The following is a 21,137-nucleotide window of genomic DNA, read 5'->3' as shown; positions in this document are numbered from 1 at the left end:
TGTCACTCCTTATAAACACACACCATATGTGCCTTTCACAGGGGCTGCCCTGGGCCAGGGTTCACCAGGGGGCAGGAAGTAAGCCGGCTGTGTCCACTTTACACCCCAGTCCCAAATCCTGCAAATAGCTGCCAGAGCACTGTGACTCTCAGTTCCTCCTGGACCTATATTTGAATTTAATGGATCCTCATTCTTATTTGCCACTCAGAAAGAAATTAGGCATATATTCATATTTTATTAATAATGTACTAATTATTGTTACTAGGCAATTGAATACTTCATACTACAAAAAAAAAAAAAAGAATAACGAAGTACCCTATATTGCCTTGGATTGCCTCATTGACATAAATGGATACATCTCATTTGCCTATTACCACCGTATAAAAAACCACCCGAAAACCTCACTGGCTTAGTACAGTGGTTTATTATTTCTCATAAGACTGAATGTTGGTTGGGTTGTTTCTCTGCTGGTCTTACATGGGTCATACTATGTGACTATATTCAGCAGGCAAGACAGGATCAGCAGGCACAGCTGGCATGGTTGGACCTCTCTCTCCTCAGGGTATTTACATCTCAGGCTTCTTTGCAGCATAGCAGTCTCAGAAACGCCTTCCAAGAGAGGGAAAATGGGAGTCACAAGCCTCTAATGCCTGATCTGAAATTGGAACAATATCATTTCCTCGGTGAGCCCTTGGCTGAATGGAATTACAAGGCCAACTCTGATTCATGAGGAAGGGAGACAGATTCCACCTCTCCATGGGAGGGATGGTGACATTACATTGCAAACAAGGATAACAGAAACTGTTGTAACCATCTTTGAAACCAATCCGGATATAAATTGCAAAATGTATTCGATAGGACATTTGCACCATTTGTGAGGCAGATCCTAGATTTTTCTATGTAAAGTGAAGTTTACTTTTCAAAGGTGTTCAGTGCAAATACTCCATAGAGCTAATTTTGAAGCATTTCTCACATAAAGGTATTCAATGTTTTACTTGTTCAAGGATGCAAAGATTTGTAAAGAAACCACATTGTCATGTACACACTTGGAGTTTCCACATGGAATCATTCATCTGTTCATGCCTGCATGCATTCATTTATGCACAGATATGTATCTATATTCTTCCGTGAAGCTGTAAACCTAGATGTCACAGACTAATAGATCAATTAAATTTATGGTATTACTATTGGAGTTACCTCTTTATTCCTGTGTTAATATCCATAAGGACAATTTATATTCTGTAATATCTTAGTTTGTATTTTTAAGCTCAGCTACTTCTTTCTTTTTCCTTTAGGCAACAGCTCTTTTTGTCCTTCCCATATAAAACTCTATTAAGAAGTTGTAACTTTAATAGGATACAAAGATAAACATGTCTCATGGCATACTCCAAATGTAGACATCTAGAGACATCTGTCTTCTTGAACTTACGCTTAAAGCAAAGTTAGATATTGAGGGAAAATCAGAGATTAAGACGTTAAGAAGGCTACAGAGCCATGATAGCTTAGGAGCCAGATCATCCAATGACAGAACACACTCATCTTGGGCACACTGGGATTTTGCTGTTAGCAGGTACAAATGCAAACAACATTCACTCATTATTTGTTGGTTTAGCCATAAAATATTTATTATGTTGTCACTAGGGTCTGTTGTAAGTGCAGGGAAAACAAACAAAGTTCTTTTCCTCATATAACTTAAATTCCAATCAGGGGAAATAGAAAAAAATAGTGATAAACAATATGGAAAAAAATAAAGCAGAGTTTAAGAGACAAGGAGAAACCAGCAAGAGACTGAGAAGGGACTGATGGTGAGGTAAGAGGAGGTAGAATAGTGAGTGTATCATTGTGTGGAAAGTATGTCAGCAGGAGTGACAATTATTTCATATTCTTCTGAAAGGTCAGAGAAGTGGAAGACTGAGTACTGACCATTATAGTTGGCAATGGGAAAGTCTTTGATGGACAGAAAGGGCAAATTAGTTTGAATTCAAGAGAAGATTGGAAGAGAAAGAGAAGATAGAAAATGCTTTTGCAGATACTTGACTGAAAAGGATATATGGTCATAGGAGAGAATTCTATGTTATGGGACATAGAACAGCATGTTTGGTGCTTAAGGGAATGATTCAATAAAGTGGGAAAACTGATGATATTCAAAGAGAGAGGAATTTTCTGGAATTATGTCATTGAGTAATTAAGAAGATTATTTTAGACCAAATTTAAAAATTCATATCATTAAGATGTTTGAGCATATACCCCAAATATATAGGCATGTATTTCAATGTTTGATTTGTATTATACTTTAGTAGTATGTTGTTACATGTGTTTCAAAACATGTAAAAATATAACAAATACTGTGTAGATAAATATATAAATAGAAGGCCCAGGATTTTCCTCCTCAGACCATATAGATGGTCTGTACACATAACCCTTACCATGAGCTTATCTCACTTAGGGTTCTTACCTTGGAATGTCACTCTTGGTGACCTATCAAAAATAGGTCTTTCAGAATTGAGAATTTGAGTTTTATTGCTTTTTTAACTTCTTTCTAGAAAGTGTTTTGATCTTAAACTAACCTTTACAAAGAATAAAGACTATAGTGGGCACAGTGGCACATGCCTGTAATCTCAGTATCACAAAAATATAAAATAGTATAAGGATTCTTAAGTGTAACCAATGTGAGATGATTTAGTTAAAAGATTCATAAACATGTTCTTCAAATGCTTCCATGGGTTGCTTTGTCACATTTAATGCCACAAAATGCAAAAAAAAAAAAAAAATACTCAGAAGAACCACCACATTTCAATGATTATTTTTCTATGGCTTGATCACTTTTTGACCTTTTTGACCATGGCTTTCTCTAAGTACTTGATTAAAGGATGAGACTGTATATCTAATCACAGGCATATAATTAAGCCTTTCACCACATGATAGAAAGAGAAATGTATTCTATTATTTTGTTGTTGTTACTGTAGTTCCTGTATTAAAAAAAAATGGTAGTTATCTGCTAAAGGGCACACTAAAACGTTGTTCCCAGGTTGCAGAGTAAAGAGTTTAAACAATAGCCACTGGAGCTTTTTGCAAAAGATACAGTGCTCTGGAAGATGTTTTTGCTATATATGAGGCTGAAATTAATGGTTCAGACATAGTTTAATAATTGGTTAATATAAAAAAAAACAATGGTGTCAAGTCAAACCACTATGAAAATCTTTAAGGAGATCAAAATTATCCTTCTCACAGTTCCAGTGCAATCCAAGTTGAATTAGTGTCTCCAGGTATGTCCAAAAAATCACTCAAGTCCAATCATCAGTTCACCGTGAGCCGACCCCTTTCTCAAAGGGGCACCATGCTTCTAAATCAACCTCTCCAACGTGGGGGGCTGCCTCATGCTCCACATTTCCACGCGAGAGCCTTCTTTCTCTTGGCGGCAGGGGCTGTAGGTTCCCTGAGTTGCCCTTTTTTTGGAGGCAATAATAGAAGCAGCAACAGCCAGCAAGAGGATGAATAATAGGGCTAACGTCACTGAGCCAATGGCAGTGAAAATGTCTGAGATCAAGTCATCTGCCAACTGAAGGAATTGCAACAGTTAAGAAGTGAATTCAAGAGCAAAAGTTAACTTAGGACAATGGAACTCCCCTGGAGTGAAGAATAACAAGATCAAGTTGGTACCACTCAGTATTGTAAAAAGACCAAGGTGTTAAAAGACAGCCAGGTTTTCTTATTTCTAGATCATGTGAAGATGACCATCTGTCTAGCATCTGAGCCCTATGGGCAGAGAGTGTGATGTGAACTATCTGTTGTACTCAGTGTCTTAATCTTAGTGACTAAGGTCATTCATGTGACATCAAGGTCAAGAAATGAACACACGTGTGTGTGTGTGTGTGTGTAATTCTAAATTCATGGGATTGCATTATTTATGGTTTCTTCCCTCCCTTGCCCAAAGTTTGATTTTAGACTTTAAAAAAAATGTTGTTTTACAGTCTTTCTTGGGAAAGGAAACAAATTAAATTAGTTGAGCCTTGTGGGAAGATCCCTAGAGAAGAGGGACTGAAACACTAGTCTCTCAGGCGATTTGGATTTGAAGTGACAGCTGAATGCTTGTAAAAGCACATGAGTTCAATGCCAAACCCAAACATCTAGTAACAGAAAACTGTAGGTGGAGTCCTGGCAAGAGGATCCAAACCCTGTGATCTTGTGGGTTTACTAGTTGCACATGGTTGGTTTAATGTTGGTGCAGTGTGATTATAAAGCACTTCTTTAGAAAACCTGAACTCTATCAGTTTGGCAATAAATACATGAAACTATGATTGAGTTGCATATAAATAGTAAAGACAGGAAGCAGTCACTATTTGAATTTTAAGTGATTTTTTTAGGAGAAATATTTCCAGCAGAGTAAATATAGGAGTAAATTCCCTCACCTTCCCACTTAGCTTTCTCTATGGGCCCTGTGCCATTGCCAAACCAATCTACCATCACAAACAGAAACTCCATTTTAAGATTCTACGCAGTTTAAATATCTTTGTATCCTTAGTTTTCATTGTTGTTATTTAATTGTTCCTGCGCTTTGGTTCGAATCATTATATAATTAATATAATACAGTGATGTCTTCGTATTGTTGTTTTGGGTCTAATCACTGAATCTTGCTCATAATCATTAGTTTTTCTATTCATTCAAAAATACTTACTATTTACTATGGGTATTACTAGTAAATAAAAATACAGAAATAAATTAAAGTTTGGAACTTGAAACTCAGATATTAAGGATAGAAGAAAAGGAGGAAACACACACACACATACAAATAATCATAGTGCACTGTAAATTTGTATTATGATCGTGCATTAAATTGTATTGGGATACAGTGGAGTAAGAGTAGAATGAAGCATGTGGTTGTTCTTTGAAGTATGAGTGAAAGTTCAAGGATCATAAGCAGGAAATGCTATTTGGATGAAATAATTTGAATTTTTAAAAAGCCAGGGGATAGAAAAGTGCTTAGAATTTGTGAAACAGTAAGAAGCCCAATATGACCAAAGAAAGGTATTGCCCATCATCTCCATGTTTGAATTGGGAAAGGATATAAATCATTGATAAAAGATAAAACTATAAAGGAGATAAATTTTGTCAAGGAATTTGAGACTACCTTAAATTCTGGTGTTTGCCCTGTAGTCATTTTGGGGCTATTCAAGATGTTTCAGAAAGAATAAGACATCATCAGATTTTATTAATTTGTCTCTGATATTAGGATGAAGGATTGGAGACAGTGAAGGTAGGTAAAAAATTAGAAGTAGAAAAATTAGTTCATTTATTTGTCAAGATAAATGACCTAGGTCTAAGTTTAGCAAAGAAGTGAGGGTTGAAGGGCAAGGGTGGATGAGGGGGATTTTGGAGGTAAATTTGGCACCACTCCACATCAGATTGTATGGGAGTTGGGGACAAGCATAGGAGAAGGATTAAGATGGCTGAGGATCCCATGTTAGGTGAGTACCTGGATGGGATGTCATTAGTTGGGAATGGGACATAGTAAAAGAAACAGGCCTGTGTAGGAAGACTATGAATTCACATTAGAAAAAGCTAGTTTCAAGCACCTAGCACATTCAGGGATATGGTGCTATTAGGTAATTAGAAATACTATAATCGCTTCCCTTCTCTTTTATATTGCTGTGAAAAATCCTGAGTCAGAACAACTTTTCATTTTCAAGTTATTTGAGCTTTAGGAGTAATACATGAAGAGCTTCACAGAATCCAGTAGTTTTTGAGGGGAAAAAAAAAAAAAAACGATTTTAGAGGGCAAATTCCCCATCCATACTGCTCGGTGGTGCTTTTGTGTGTAATTACATGTGTTATTGACAAAGATAACTCTGGTCTGGGAAAAATGAACAGAGTCATAGAGTTGGCCTTGAAGGGTCAAAAGTCAGGCACACAGCAGGGCAGATGGAACCTGACCAGCAAAACCCTTGGTATTATCTCCAGACCTTTAGATAATGCACTCCTAAATCCCTGGTTGTTGATTTAATCATAGTCTCTCCAGTAAATGGAGTCAACTTTGGGAGTACAGCTGTTATCCTGGATGAGTGAGTTGGGTGTGTCCACAGACAGATGGGCAGAAATGATTTGGCTTGCCTCTGTTTTCTAAACTTTTTCTGCTCTCTTATTGTCTCATTAAGATGGAGATTGCTGACAGTGGGGAAATGAAGTCCAACTACATCCTCTCATTTGTTGCATTGCACCTGGGAGGATGAGGGCCTCTTGGGCATAGCCTCAGAGTCCCTGTGAGTGCCACAATTCAGGAGGTACCAGAGAGCTGATCTGTTTCACTCGTGATTTGTGAGGAACCAAGAACCTTGCCTACGGAGGCTTTACTGTCCTCAGATGTGATAAGAAGAAAAGCAAATTCAAGGGCTAGAATCTAGCTCTATCTTTGCCACTCATTGCTGTCACTTAATGAAGTAGTTACGGGTCCAGCCTATAGAGGGAGAGACCTGAGTTCAATTCATGATCCTGACACGTACTTGTGTGAATACACCAGCAACTTCTTTCATCTCTCAGAGACTCGTTTTCATCATCTATAAAATTAGATATTAATATCCACTTCAAGGGATAGGACTAAATGAAACACAGTGATGTGAAATAGACAAAGTATGACTTAAAGGAAGTTCTCAAAACATAAAAATATTAGTAGCCATTAACACACCATTGACCATTCTCACTTATTCTATTTATTTATAAAAGATAAACTAGAATTTCATTAGGATTTTGCAGTACGACCCAGTGAGCCAACCTATAAAGACTAAATTGCAAGTTTAGGCCTCATAGTGTTTTTGATGAGAGAGTTCCCTTAGCTGTATCAAGTAAGGCATGTCATTAAGCTCTGGAGTCAAGTGGAATGAGTAGGATTTTGAAAACCCTCTTGAAGATCCTCTACCTTTGAAGTCCCATGGTTGAAAGGCTCCTTTTGGTCTGCTATTCTTCAACCATGCTTAAAATACATAGCCGTGGAGTGGATCTTTTGATAATTGAAACTACTGTGACATGTGAACTGAGGATGATGGGGGCCTCCAAGTGTGGGACAAGACCTGTTTGGACGGGTGGTACTTCTAACACTGTGCTTTTGAATAACTTTTTCCTGAAAAAGATATACCCCATATTAGCAGCGACTATCATGTAAAATTATTTTTCTCAAGGATGACAGGCTTCAAACTATATTGAATTATTATTGTTAATTTCTTTTTTAAAAATATGACTCTTTAGCTGCTGAATAAATAAGTATTTCACTTTGGTTTTCCCCCAAAGTGGGTTCACTGAAACCTTGACTGGTTTAGGGCCTATCTATAACCCAAAGCCAGGTTATATTATGGCACTCTGAGGTGAAACTATCAGCACTTATTTTTAATCTTTTTATTTGACTACTGTATGTTGGAACCATTCACCAGTGCATCTTTTAATCCCAGAAAAGAGATTCTGTACTGTTTCTGCTGAAGGCAGACTGGAGACAGCATGTATTTGCTAAACAGACAAATGGGTTTGTATCTAGTTTTGTCAATTTTTAGTACATTTGGTCTATATGTGTTGTTTTCCCATCTGTAAAATAGAAAAGAAATAATTCTCGTGTCTCAGAATCGCTCCAAGATTCATAGCATTCAGCTGTGTAGAGAAAGAGAACTTGGTCTATGCTGTTGCCCCTCTCTTTTATTATTCAGTGAACTTTCCTGCTGGCTGCCCTTGCCCAGTGTGGATTTCAGGGCTCCTGACACCCACAACCCACACATTGATGAACAGTTCATCTAATTCTGAAAATATAAAATGAGCTGACCTATCTGGAAAGAAAAACATATGGGCCCATTTCTATATCCTCAGTATCAAAAACTGCCTTTCATAATATTTAGGGCTGATGACAGTGTTCAGAAGAATGTGAAAAAAATAAACACATTGAAAGAAGGCCGCCCCCCCTCCCCAGCCAATATGAAGCATTACAAGACTGCTTGGGAAAATTGACCTTACGTTTCCCTGTGCATGGAAGTGAAGATGTTAAAGCTTTGACTTAAAGTGAGAATTGATTCAAGAATTGATGCTGCTACAATTGAGGTCATTTTCTCATACCTGGTTTTATAAAATCAGCAGAAATGTGTTTGTGTTTAAAAACAGTGGCAATATTTGAGATTAAAATTGGCTCCTGGAAAACACTGCAGTGGAGTGAATTTCTTCAAGTCCTTTCCAAAATTCAGCTGTATGTCAGTTACAGAGAAATACGTGGAGACAGTTTAAGGTGGGAAGTTAGGATGTTGAATGCGCAGGTGATTACAAGCTGCAGTCCAGCTTCTCTATGTGAGTTTCTGAAACTAGTTTGTATGTGTGTGATGTATGTGTGTGCGCCATTGTGTAGGTATTATGAGCATACATTGTGTGCTATTATAAGAATTAGTGATCAGTGGGAAAATTAAACATGTTTTTAAAACACCACTTAGAATATTTATCTTGCATGTGCATATTTAAAACAAAATAAAGATAACTTTAACTCTCATCTCCCAAACAAAACAAAAAAAAAAAAAAAGGGAAAGGAATATTCCATATTTAACTTTGGAGAGCAGTTCTTGGGAATCACTATTGTAACAAGTACAGCTTCAATTTTGTGGATGGTGAAAACCTCCCACGCAGACCTGAGTCCTTGAACTGTATCTTATCAGTGAATTACTAGAAACAGCCGTTTCCATAGTAATATTGAATATATGCCAGGACTCTGTTTTTAAAATTAATATCACTATGGCAGCTAATTTTTAACCATAAATACACTGTCCACTTCACAGTTATAAAGGATGCAAATAAAGTATTGAAAAGCCAAGGAGAGGACGAGGGAGGGGTCCTGGGACAAAGAGGGGGCGATTCAGCCTGATGCTATGTTTATAGACTGGAAGGCTTCGGAATGTGCAGGAGGAGGCTGTGGCAGAGCTACCTGCCTTTCCCCAGGAGCTCAGCCCAGCAGCAGAGCACAGAGCAGTCAGTCATTTTCTCCTGGGCACTGCCCATCTCTTCATCTCACCACCTGCTTCTCCCAGGAAACTTGCAAGCTCTCCCTGGGATTGCTGAGAACAATACAATGGTGAGCCCCAGTCTCTCTAAGGCTGTGTACAACTGCAGTTGGCAGCATTTGAAACTCCTTGCTGGAAAAAGAAGGAATTTGACATAAAGTCTCTCTCATGAACTCCCACCACATCGTTATAATTCCTTAAAATCTTCTGATTGGGGGTCTTCAAGGACAGCCAGGAATGAAAAACCAGGCTGAGATGGGTTAATTCAGGCCACCACAGCTTGGAAGGTGTCGTCCTGGGAAAATTCCCATGTGATCTCCCTACAAAGCCCTGCTCAAGAGGCCAGAATAGCGACTGTGAAAATTTCCTGTCAAAACGCTGGAGGTAAATGAGAAAAAGGAACTGCGCTAGCATAGAGATATGCATTTGGAATTCTAGGTGCAATTAAACCATTAGCCTCTTTCATACTTTAACCCAAGCATGACACATTTCCTCTTATGACCTTTAAGGAAACAGCTGAATTATATTGAGACTTGAGATGTGCTATGAAATTGGGCACAAAGCGACACATTTGTTCTTGCATTTGACAAACGATTGTACGCGTGCTCTGTGTAAGCACCACGCTGGCTTGAGATCCAGTGTGAGCCCACGGGTTCCAGCCCTGCCAGCCCAGGCACTGGGTCTGAGTTCTCGCCTGATGCTTCACAGCCGCCTTCTTGCTTTAGAACCCAGATTGCAGGCAGAAGCACACAAGCAGCTAGAAGTCTGGACACACTGCCTTCATATTTTTCCTCTCTGGAAGCAGGTGGTGTAAGCGATATTATTGTTTTCCTTGGAACCCAAGAACTCATGAATAAAAATTATCTTTCTCTCAAACAAGAACCAAGTCCCAGAAGTCCAAACTCAGATTTCATTATGTTTTGTAGATTTATTGTTGAAAGATAACAGCTAAGCATTTCTTCTGACCCTTTTGTCAGGGGTTTGCCAGATGTTTTACACACAGAGACCATTTTGATTCCCCTGCTAACCCAACAAGGTAGGTGATTCTATTTTGCGTCACCTTCTCAGGGAGGCCTGCTCTGACCCCCCTCTTTAACTGCAGTCCGCTTTCTCTTCTGCACTCTGATATCTGTCTAGTTTACCCGTCTCCCCACTGTAATGGAAGCTCCGTGAAGGCTGAGATGTTTGCCTTCCCTGTTCCCGCCTGTCTCCCCAGCACCTGGAACAGTGTCTGTCCCACAGAGACACAGTGATTGACAACAGGGAGTTAAAAGATTAAGAGCTTGTGCAGCAGCACACGGCCAGCTAGGGACTTGATCCACTGAGAACTTCTTTCTCTTGGGAGTTTTTACCTGATAAAAATCTTGGCATGTGTCTGACAGAGGAATGGAAGCCTTTGCTCTCTGGCTCCCCTGCAGGGAGGGTGCCATCTCTGAGGTGCCAACACTGGTGTGGTTGATAAGAAAGGACACAACTGAGGGAGGCACCAAGCGGGCACAGAGACGGTTGGGTATTTTCCTCTTTGTGAAATTAGACATAATCTGTGTTTACCTTTTTTTCTGCCCCTCATATCCTGGGCAGGTACATCACCTGGTGACCCTAGCAGGAACTGCTAGTGAAGATTAAGCAATAAAGTAGCAGCAGCCAGCTGTGATCTTCTACCCGCGAATCATTCTTTTCATGGGTTAGGTGAAACTAATGGACACGATCTTGGCCCATCTTGGTTTCAGAAAGTTTTGTGGATGCTCTTGCTTCCTTTCCCTTTTCTTCTTATTTTTCTTTCTTTGTTTTATTTTGGAAAAGAGTCATTGCTAATGGAAGATTCTGAGTGTGTAAACTGCACGGCGCTGTGAGCTACTAAACACCTGGAGCTTTCAACCCTGATCCCTTCATGTCTTCACTAGCCTGTGCCCAGACCCTTTCCCACTTGAGTCTTCCACCCACATTTCACATTTTTGCATCCCCACAGTCATAATCCTGGTCTAAGTCATTAGCTATCTTTTTCCTGAGTGATTAAATAGTCTTCCAGCTACTTTCTTTTCCCCTAGAATCTACACACTCCATCCAGCTCAACAAGAACAATAGTAGAGGAGGAAAGTGTATTCCGGGGGCTCATGGCTTCAGAGGTCTCAGTCCACAGACAGCCAGCTCCATTCCTTGGGGCTTGAGGTGAGGCTGAACATCATGGCAGAAGAGTGTGGTGGAGGGAAGCAGCTCACATGATCAGGAAGCAGAGAGACTCCACTCACCAGATACAAAATATATACCCCAAGGCATGCCCCTAGGGACTCACCTTCTCCAACCACACACTGTGTCCCTACAGTTACCACCCAGTTAATCCCCATCAGGGGATTAATGCACTGATTAGGTTAAGGCTCTCATAACCCAATTATTTCATCTCTATACCTTCTTGCACTGTCTCTCTCATACATGAGCTTCTGAGGGACACCTCATATCTGAACGATAACAAAAAAGGAAATGAAAGCAAAACCTTGATTACCAGACTTAGAAGTCCATGGAAACTAACCCAAACATATCAAACCAACATTTCTAATCTTTAAGCTGATCCTTTTTATTAATGAACTCCCATCTGGTTATTATCTGTCAGAGTCCATCTACCTCCATTCCAACAAAGCACCTCTCTTTCCACTTCTCAGCGGGAATCACCTAATTCTGCCAATGCCACTTCTCCATCATGAAACATGCCATTTATTCAACCATACCTCTCTTCTTTTTAGGGCACTACTCAATCTTTCCTTCCTCTTTGCAAAGCACCCCCAAGGAAGCCCTTGTGACTCTACTCTCTCTAGTTCCTTGATACAGCAATATCCAGTGTCAGCAAGTAATTGGGAAGACCTATAGCTAGGGATGTATGACATGGAATATACACTTGAATGTGCTGCTACTGTTCTTTGTGAGTTAAGCCAAATTCTACCCTTTCCCTTTAGGACTGTAAGGAAAGAGTACCTGTTTATCTGTTTACTCTGGAACTTTCCAATAGTACAAAATGCCGAGCTTTGCACAAAGTGGCTAATCAATTGTTACTGACTCATACACTTGTAATGCTCATTGCTCTGTTAAATGCATTATTAATTTCCTTGCAGTCACGAGTCCTGTATAGCGCAGAAAATGTATTGGTGGTGAATTCATTCTTTTGCTTATTCATGCATTTATTCATTCAATAAATCTTTATTGAATGCCTTCAAAGTTTCAGACATTGAAGTTTCTGGAGGTCTGGAACTTGAAAGGAAGGTCATGGTCTTAAAAAACAACCTTTCTATTTAATAGTAGTGTGTATGGGTGGGGGCAGCTACAAACAACCATTGTCTTGTGGGCTGTGTTAGGTGGGAGGTGAGTATGAAGGACAGCAAGTGGAAGGAAGGAATGCCTCCTGGTGAACCTCGAGCTTCTCAGAGGAAGGTAGCTGCTGGGGGAATGAGGTAAAGAAGGGAAGGGTGACCAGGTACAGGGACACACACCTGTAATCCTTGGGATTAGGGAAGCTGAGGCAGGAGGATTCCAATTTTCAGGCCAGCCTGGGCAATTTATTGAGAATCTCTAAATAAATAAATAAATAAATAAAGAGGGCTGGGAAGGAGCGTTAGGCAGATGACAACACCCATGGTCCCATTGCTTTAAGGGGAACAAGAAGCACGACAGCGGTACTGGTGCATCTGCTTGTCTGGGCAGGGTGAGCCTTTATGTAGCGCTGGTTACAGATGGAGAGGTGGAAGCAGGAGTGGCAGCTCAACCCGGAAGGTGTTTAGGGAACCTGAGCAGGTAACCATGGAGACACTATCTCAGGAGGAGTTGGAAGTGAGGTGGAAGCCCATTTCATGTACATTCTCTGCTGGTTCTTTCCTAGTCCATTTGACTTGGGTCAGTTACATATCAACTTTATTATTTCGGTTCTTCTTCTGTGTACATGCCAAAAGTTCTCTATTAATCTGCATTTTACAGCACAGGAAAGATTTGAGTTTCTTTATACCCCATCTCTTCCATAGTAGGTATATTTTAAGGAGGTGATTGAAAAACATGCAAATTTGTTTTATACACAATTTCAAAAGGAAGAGAATATTTAATGAATTAAGAAGGCAGGGGGAAAAGCTGGGGTTGTGGCTCAGCAATAGAGCGCTTGCCTAGCACAGGCGAGGCCCAGGGTTCGATCCTCAGCACCACATAAAAATAAATAAATAAAATCAAGGTATTGTGTCTAACTACAACTAAAAAATAAATATTAAAAAAAAAGGAGGCGGAGGGAATGTTTGAGGTTACAAGATACTGAAACACAACAACTGATAACCAAATGCAATTGATTGAATCCTGGATTTAAAAAAATTCAAAAAAGGATGTTATTTGAACTATTAGAGAAACCTGAATATGGAAAGTTTATGAAATGTTAGGTTCCTTGAATATGATAGTAGCATTGTAACTCTAGAAAGAAGTCTTCTTTCTTGGAAGATGCTTACCCAAAAATTACATAGAAAAATGTTATGATGTCTGCAACCTACTTTGTAATGATTCAGCAAAGAAATGTATGTAACTAATGAAACAGCAAAGATAGCAAAGTGTTTAAAACTTGGTAGTGTGGGTGAAGGGTAAATGTGTTCATTCTACCTTTCTTATTGACTCTGTTCAGATCTGAGCCTTTATTCCAGAAAATATTTGGAAAGTAGTATTTAAAAAATGATTTTTATAATGAAAAGTTTCTTTAGCCCCCAAAATATGCAGTTCTTGTTTCTCCCACTCTCCGTTCCTTGGCTATTCTAGCCCTTTCTGATTTCTCTTTCCTCTATACTTTTATCACACAGTAAGTTTTATTCCCATTTATGGCCAAATCTATCCTTCCAGATACCAAGGTATGGGTCACATCAGATGACAGTTCCCTCACCTATTTGCCCTGAACCTTGACTACCAGTGCCAAGCAGCATCAGGCACTCACTGTGTGTTCATGGGCTTTCTCGTGATCTACTGGTATCACCATTTTTAACCTAAAACCCAAACCATGGCACTTTTTCATTCTGATTTCTTTCTTCTTTCCAACTTTATTCAGCTGGTTAAAAGCTGTTATTCATTCATTCCCACATTACACAGGAAAAAGAATGCCAAATCCCTGACATCCTTATGGCTTATCACATATTCCTTCGGCAAAGGTAATCTAGTCTGTGTCATCGTATTTATTGCCCCCAAATCAAAACCAGTTGCCAAAGTAATGAAGGTCTATTGGTTTGTGTTGACTTAATCCATGTCAGAGGAGCTTTAAAAGCATATAAGGATAATTTGACCAGTAAAAGGAAAGCCATAAAAATGATCAAAAAGCCAATAGATATTCTGAGAACACCAAGCTTATTTTACTGAGGATTTATGGTCAACTTATCAGAAAATTATTTGGTCCAAGTCTACATTCAAGTACGTCCCTCTGTAATTCAACAAAGATTCTAGTCTCTGAAAAAAACAGCCTCCTATAATGAGATACCCTAGTCACCCCTAACTTGCAGCACATGTAGTTTAATTTTCAACAGTTGTGAGACTGCAGTAAATTCAGTTTTTGAATCACTAGTCCCATTTATACCTCAGCCCTGCATTAAATTACCAGAGCATAAACTGCACTGGAGCAAAGCCAACTGTGTTGTCCCTTCTGACATACCTGCACAAGTGTTTATTTATCAAATCGAGCTTAAATACCAGACAAGCCCCAGATGGTAGAAGTGCCAACTCCCACTGTGTCCCATCCAACAGAAGTGGATGCCAGGTCATCAGGCCCCACCATGCCATGCCAGCTTTGCCCCAGGCCCAATTCTGGAGGTTGTATTTTATCGACCAGACTCAAATTGGCTTCCCCTAGTGTAGGTGATAAAGTGTGGCGTCAGGTCACCCATGTAAAATATATTGCTTTAACTTCGACAGCTTGTCATTGAAGTCCTTGTTTATATAATCTATTGTGCCATTTACTCCATTCTTATTTTAAAACGCAAACCTAGAAATAAAAACCCTTTCTTTTGGTGTTTTGTTGATGAATGTGTATACCCTGCTCCTTCCCTTAAATAATCTCAGAAGTAGCCATTTCTGTTGTCACTGTCAGTTTACATCAAATTATAAGGCTTCCAGTTTTAAACTCTGCCTCACGGAAGATGAAGCACACACACCATGCTTTAATGGGAAGCCTCTTACTGCACAGCCTTCTCCTTTCCAAAGAGTTTTAGACTCGGTATATCTAAACAGAGAGGGATCTTGTGGAGCTATGGCTGGGCAGATCTGAAGTGAGCATTACCAGAATCTATGAGACAGCAACAACTGAAATCACCAAAGTACCTGAAAACTAGCAAAGACCAAAACCTTCACACTGTGAGGATTTGTTGAAATAATATTTACTTTTAGAGCTACAAAAAAAAAAAAAAAAAGTCTTTCAGAAGTTGGGCTTTCAAACTCCAAATAAGCCATTTTGGGAAAACTCTGTAAGTTTTAAAGTTAGCAGGAGGGGAAAAAGAAAACAAACAAACAAAACATTGTTTCACTTTACTAACCATTTACTAAGTACCCAAACACATGACAGGGGAAAAGATATGTTTATATTAGTACTAAGCATTCCTTCTTGGAGAAGACCAAAATAAAGTCTAACAGCATTTTCCTATTAGCTTAAAAGTACTGCCAAACTAAAATTGCTCTATCTCTACATAAAGATTTAACACAGAATTTAAAAGCCATTATAAAATTAGCTCAGACAAAATAGGCAAAATGGTTACTTTATATTTTGGGATTTCTAAGTCTATATAAAATATGTAGAGTAAATATGTATGCATAATGTCTCCACATTCTTTCAAAAGAGGTCCTTGCCCAAGAAAGGATGGGAGGTAGAGGCATTAGGAAGTTTGATACTCTACTAAAAAAAGGCTCACAGGGCAAATTACATAAAAACTCTTCTTTACCATTGGCTGTTTTAATAAAATGAAAATCAAATTCCCTGCTTCCTACCCATTTCAGAGACTTGTTTAAGAGGAAATTAGATGATCCAGCTAAAGTGCTTTATTATTTTGGTTTTATAATTTATTAGTATTCTCAAAATATAAGGTTCTTTTTCTGGACAATCTTGTCAATTTTGGTATTTTCTCATATTCTATGTCATACTGACATTTGAACTATTTACATTATTTTTTTCCTGAATTTTTGAAGTAATTGCTAAGATATTCCTCTTCCTAACTTTAATAATCTGAAACCTAGGAAAATTTTGTTTCCTTAACTCCCAAAGGGACTTAGAATTGAGAATTCGAATGATAAACTCAGCCTCTTCAATTTTGCGGTTCATCACAATTCCCTCTTCTTTTTTCCCACACCCCAGAAAAACACTCCCTTCCGTGCCCCTTTAAAAAAAATATTTCCCTTGGGTCTATAACTTTTCTATTCAATCACCATTTAGATTACTTGTCCTCAGGGATATGGCTGTTAGGAGCCCAAGGAAGAAAACGGTGATTAGTCACTGGTCTCAAAAAATCCTCCCCAATCCTGTTTACAAGGATAGATGCCAATTCTCGAAACGTGCTCCATGCTCATGTTCTTTTCAGGGTCATTCTGCTAGCACAGCACAGATTAAACACACAGCCTCGGTGTTTTCAGTGTGGTGAGGAGACACATTTACATTCCACTGACAGCACTGGGTGTAAAAGGAAGCCATCTGCTGCGATTCAACGTCTTCACAAGGAGTAGCTACAACTTCGCAGAGAGAAGTCGAGAGAAAAGCAGTCACTCACGACAGGGCTCACCTCCGTCCAAGTGCTCTTCTTTGTGTGGTGGTAGACCCCAGCAGAAATCACCACCGTCCTAAAAGGCATTTTTATTCCTAATGGTTCTTAGAAGTTGGTCTTGGGTCACATGGTTTCATTGTTCTCTTTTCTTAAAAGATGTTAGCTGATACTTTTAGGGCTCTTTTCCTAGTTTCAGGAACCCACAATAAATATATTAATTTTACTACAAAGATGACAACGAGGTCTTTGCTTTTTTGTGCATTCTATCCAGGCAATTAATCTTTTCCAACATCTAGTTCATTTTCTACAAAGGAATCATTTCTGGAAAATCCTTTTTCTAAATTAAAAGGTGGTATATAGGGAAAAGAGAAAAGTCATTACAAACTGAAGATTGAATATATTCCCAGCATTTTGTACACCCTGTTTTAATTTTCACAACCATCCGAAGAGATAGTGATTATCTAAAAGAGGATTTAAGCAATTTATCCAAATTCATCCAGCTAGTAAGCCACAGACTTGGCATCTAAATTGTTAGCCCTTGTTTGGTTTTGCCCTGGAGCGTGCGAGGTGGAGCACTGTATAGACGGAACCCCAAATCTACTCTGTAATTTCAATTGTCACCTTTAGTTGGCATCTTTATTCATGGAAAGAAGAGAATCAGTGGTTATTTTATATTTCATGTCTCTTACCGTGTACAGTGCTTTTATAGCCAGTCGAATTTCCCTGCTTGTAGAAGCTTGTTTAATTACTTGAAGGCTTCACACGTGAGAACAAGCTTCAGTAAAGCATGCCGATGGGTGGGTGGGCTTCTTTGGTAAGTTCTAGGAAGGTGCCCAGCACACAGTGGGTGTCTGGGCAGTAAGCTGTCTCTACAGTGCCTGCCTGCGTAAATGCTGAAAAACTCAGCAGGAGAACAAAGAAAAGGACCCATAATTCACAACTTTCAGTCCTGTGCTTTTAACACCCAGCATGTCTATCAAGAAATAAAATAACTTAACAATGTAGACAACCTCCCGGGGTTGCTGCTTGTATAAAACAGCCATGTGCTATGCTTGCTCCAGTTTTAACACAACGTTAGCAGGCGATGATTAAGAAGGTAGCTATTTCAGTGCTTCACAGTGTCAGAAAACAAGGTATCGAGCCATCAACTCCCTTTTTAGGTGCAGCACTTAGATTGCAGCCATGTATTGCTTCCAACTGTAAATATTAACGGGCAAGCACAGAGAGAGCTCTTCCATTGGCCATGGGCTGCCTGAGCTCAGCATATTATATGACACTTCGGCATTATTTGCTGAGATGTAGATAATTTTACTTCTCGTTAACAAGTTTCTGTGTATTTTTACTCCATCAGCAGGTTCTTGAATCAATGCCTACAGGAGATTTGACTAACATCAGCATAATTTGACTTTGATGGAAAGTTTGAAATTTATTCATAATTTAAAACTATGCATCCATTTCCCAATTTCCCAGTAATGGCAGCTAATTCTTTTGGGTATCATAGTATTTATACATGGTTCCCCAAAACGCATTGGTTCCTTTGTTCTGACTAACTCTAGGAGTTCATGTTTTTATAAGGATAAAGAAGAATATTTTGGGGGCAAACTAAAGAGGCCTTTCATATTTGACCCTTGGAGTATTGGAGAACTGCAGAGTAATTTTTACTCCTTTTGAGACACTGAGTTTTAAAATAATTTTTTAATAAATGTAATATTAAAAAGGGACCTGAACATTATTTATAGGAAAATGTACACATTTCACTACATAAAAAATTAAGTATTATTATTTATCAAGTATATAAAGTATACATGGACATTGCCTGAATTCAATAAACGCCTGTTGATAAGGATTGTGATACAGTATATAAATGCACTTGTCTCATTGCAATGGCACATTACTGCATATAGAAAGTCAGATGAGAAAAGTTGTCCCATATTCCCATTTACAAAATCAAGGAAGACAGCAGTAACCATGTATAGTATGTTAAAAATCTAACTACTTTTATTTGTAAGGATATACTTTTAATCTTATGGAGCAAAAATTCTAATTGGCATGTTCTCTGCCATGAACTTTTGCAGTTCATAACATATCACATTTTTTTAACTTAAGATATGATTTCAAGGCCTGCACTTTCCTATATACAGAAAGCTAGAGTCAAACAACATACCATTTCTATTTTCCCTTCATGTTGTTAGCTTCTGAGTTCATAAAGATCCGTAGGTGCTCAAATTGTTTTAAACTGAACTGACAAATTAGATGGCATTGTAAAACAAATGCGGAACTTCTCCATATGAATGATGATCAGTTCCTGACACACCTAGGTGATACTTGAAATGTTTTCCAGGCAGATATCTATAGACCTATGTGTCTGGCCTAATCTAGCCCTCTCTGAACCAAGAAAACTCAGTTGGAGTTTGTGGTTATGAATGCAGTCTGCAGCTACTGGAATGAGTAAATTAGTTCATAGTCTTTAAAAGGGAATGAAACCAAGGATGGTGTCTTTGTTATGCTCTGTTCTGCTAACAGCACTATGTGAGTTACACTCAGGATACAGCCTACTCTCCCTCAAAGAATATTTAATTCAAAGAGGTAGAGCTCCCTGCTCAAATGCTTTGCCATCATGTGACTACACGTCACCTTGATTTACAAAATCAAGTCACCTTCATGGCCCTTGTAACCTATTCCCAGGCCCTTTACATCCCAGAGTGTCTCTTTCTAAAGGTGCACATATTTTTTTCCACTGGAGGAGGAATGGCTTGTCCTCCCCAGTCATGTTGAAATCCTATGAAAGACTCACTTCTGTTTCAGGCAGAAGACTAATAATACGCAATTATGTACTAAAGCCAGATTTCTTCAGCTCACCTCACTAGGTGAATGTGAAGCTCAATGTCATTACTTTGGGTTCTGCAAATAAAATTTTAAATTGAGATGCTTATATTGGTTTCTATAATTTGAGAGCATTTATATTGGTAATTAAGTGGCAATACAGTTAAATCAGCCAAACAAACACAACCTTCAACCTCAAGAAGCTGCAAATTAAGATAATTTACATACTGCCAGCTGTGATTAACTCTAGCATTTATAGGACTTAATAGTAAAAATAAATAGATACAGATCCTGCTAAGGCCATACAGCAAGTTTTGCAATCTCTTTCCCATTTTCTTCCTCATTTGCTCCTAGAATTGTTCTTAAAAAAAAAATCCACAGTTTCTTGGGCATTGTTGGTCTCATGGAAACCTTGTATTTTTGTGAACTATATGTAATTGTATCTATTTTTAAAAACTCATTTTAAATTTAAGAAATAGGAACACTTTTAAAATTTTCTGGTAAAAAAAAGATCTTTAAAGGTTTCATTTAACAAATTAGAAACCCAGAATTATATATTGGATGGGGCGAAATGAGGATTTAAGCTTGAATTAACTAAGTGACTTTCAATCAATCACTTAATTACTTCAAACCTTAGTTTTTGCATCTATAAAGTGGAAGTAATGGAACTACTGATAGTTAGGATTAAAGAGATACTGGATGGTGAATCCTTCCCATCACCACTAGAGCCCCAAGTCAGAGGGCATACATCTCCATGAAGGAAGAAATGCCATGGGAATCCTGCCCATCTGATTCCTGAGGTCAGGGGTAGTGCTCCTGTGCACTGGGCTAATGTCTTTCAGACAGTGAAGGTTCTGCTTTTATAATATCTGGCTTCCTTGGCTCTGAAAATAGATCCCACTAATCATAGATATTTTCAGACTGCCCACCGTTCAGTATAGTACACATTTGGTATTGATCTACTCAATTGGGACATTTTCTAAAGTGAGTTTACATAGTTTCTCCATTTTATGTGCTTTAAGATAATGAACAATAACATTAGTCTATTTCGCCAGAGACTGATGATCCAGGAAACTTGCTCAGGATTTTTTGTTTGGTTGTTTGTTTGTTTTAAAGGAAGGGAGATTTAAACTGATTATACTCAAACCTTCCCAGAATAAAACATGTCTTTAGTCCTTTGATAGAAATAGAGAAAGAGCACCACAGGCCTGAAATGTTAATTAATGAATAAGAACATTAGAAGGAATTTGAATGATTTTTTAAAGGACTCAAAACAAGATTCAGGAACAAAACTATGTGTAGAGAAAACTTTTAATTAGACAAAATCAAAACCTGGGCTAAATAATATGTATATTTAATAGGAGAGTTAACAGAGCAAATTTCTCCAAGTGTTTGCTCAAGAAAAACTTTTTGTCTGCATTGTATTATTAACACCCTCCCCCCCCGCTATAACAATGAACCATCTACATGGTTTGAGTTCCATCATGGAAGAATAAGTCTAAGAATATAATTGAGGATTTATTATTGAAGATAAAAGCATCATTAAGGAAAGTTGCTACATTTT

At 38.5% G+C, this 21,137-nt stretch overlaps 1 protein-coding gene across 1 annotated transcript in view; it reads right to left on the bottom strand.

Moving 5' to 3' along the window:
* Positions 1-341: 341 nt before the first annotated feature.
* Crb1 (crumbs cell polarity complex component 1) overlaps positions 342-21,137 on the bottom strand; it is a 193,429-nt gene continuing 172,633 nt past the window's right edge. Inside the window, exon 12 of the mRNA XM_015483387.2 lies at positions 342-3,559. Within this exon, the coding sequence (XP_015338873.1) occupies positions 3,344-3,559 (216 nt within the window). The 3' untranslated portion in view covers positions 342-3,343. The remainder of the gene's footprint in view (positions 3,560-21,137) is intronic.

Source organism: Marmota marmota, unplaced genomic scaffold (genome assembly GCF_001458135.2).
Source record: "Marmota marmota marmota unplaced genomic scaffold, marMar, whole genome shotgun sequence".
NCBI classification, from domain to species: domain Eukaryota; kingdom Metazoa; phylum Chordata; class Mammalia; order Rodentia; family Sciuridae; genus Marmota; species Marmota marmota.
The sequence above is the reverse complement of the archived record's forward strand: the minus strand, read 5'-3'. Positions and strand labels throughout refer to the sequence as shown.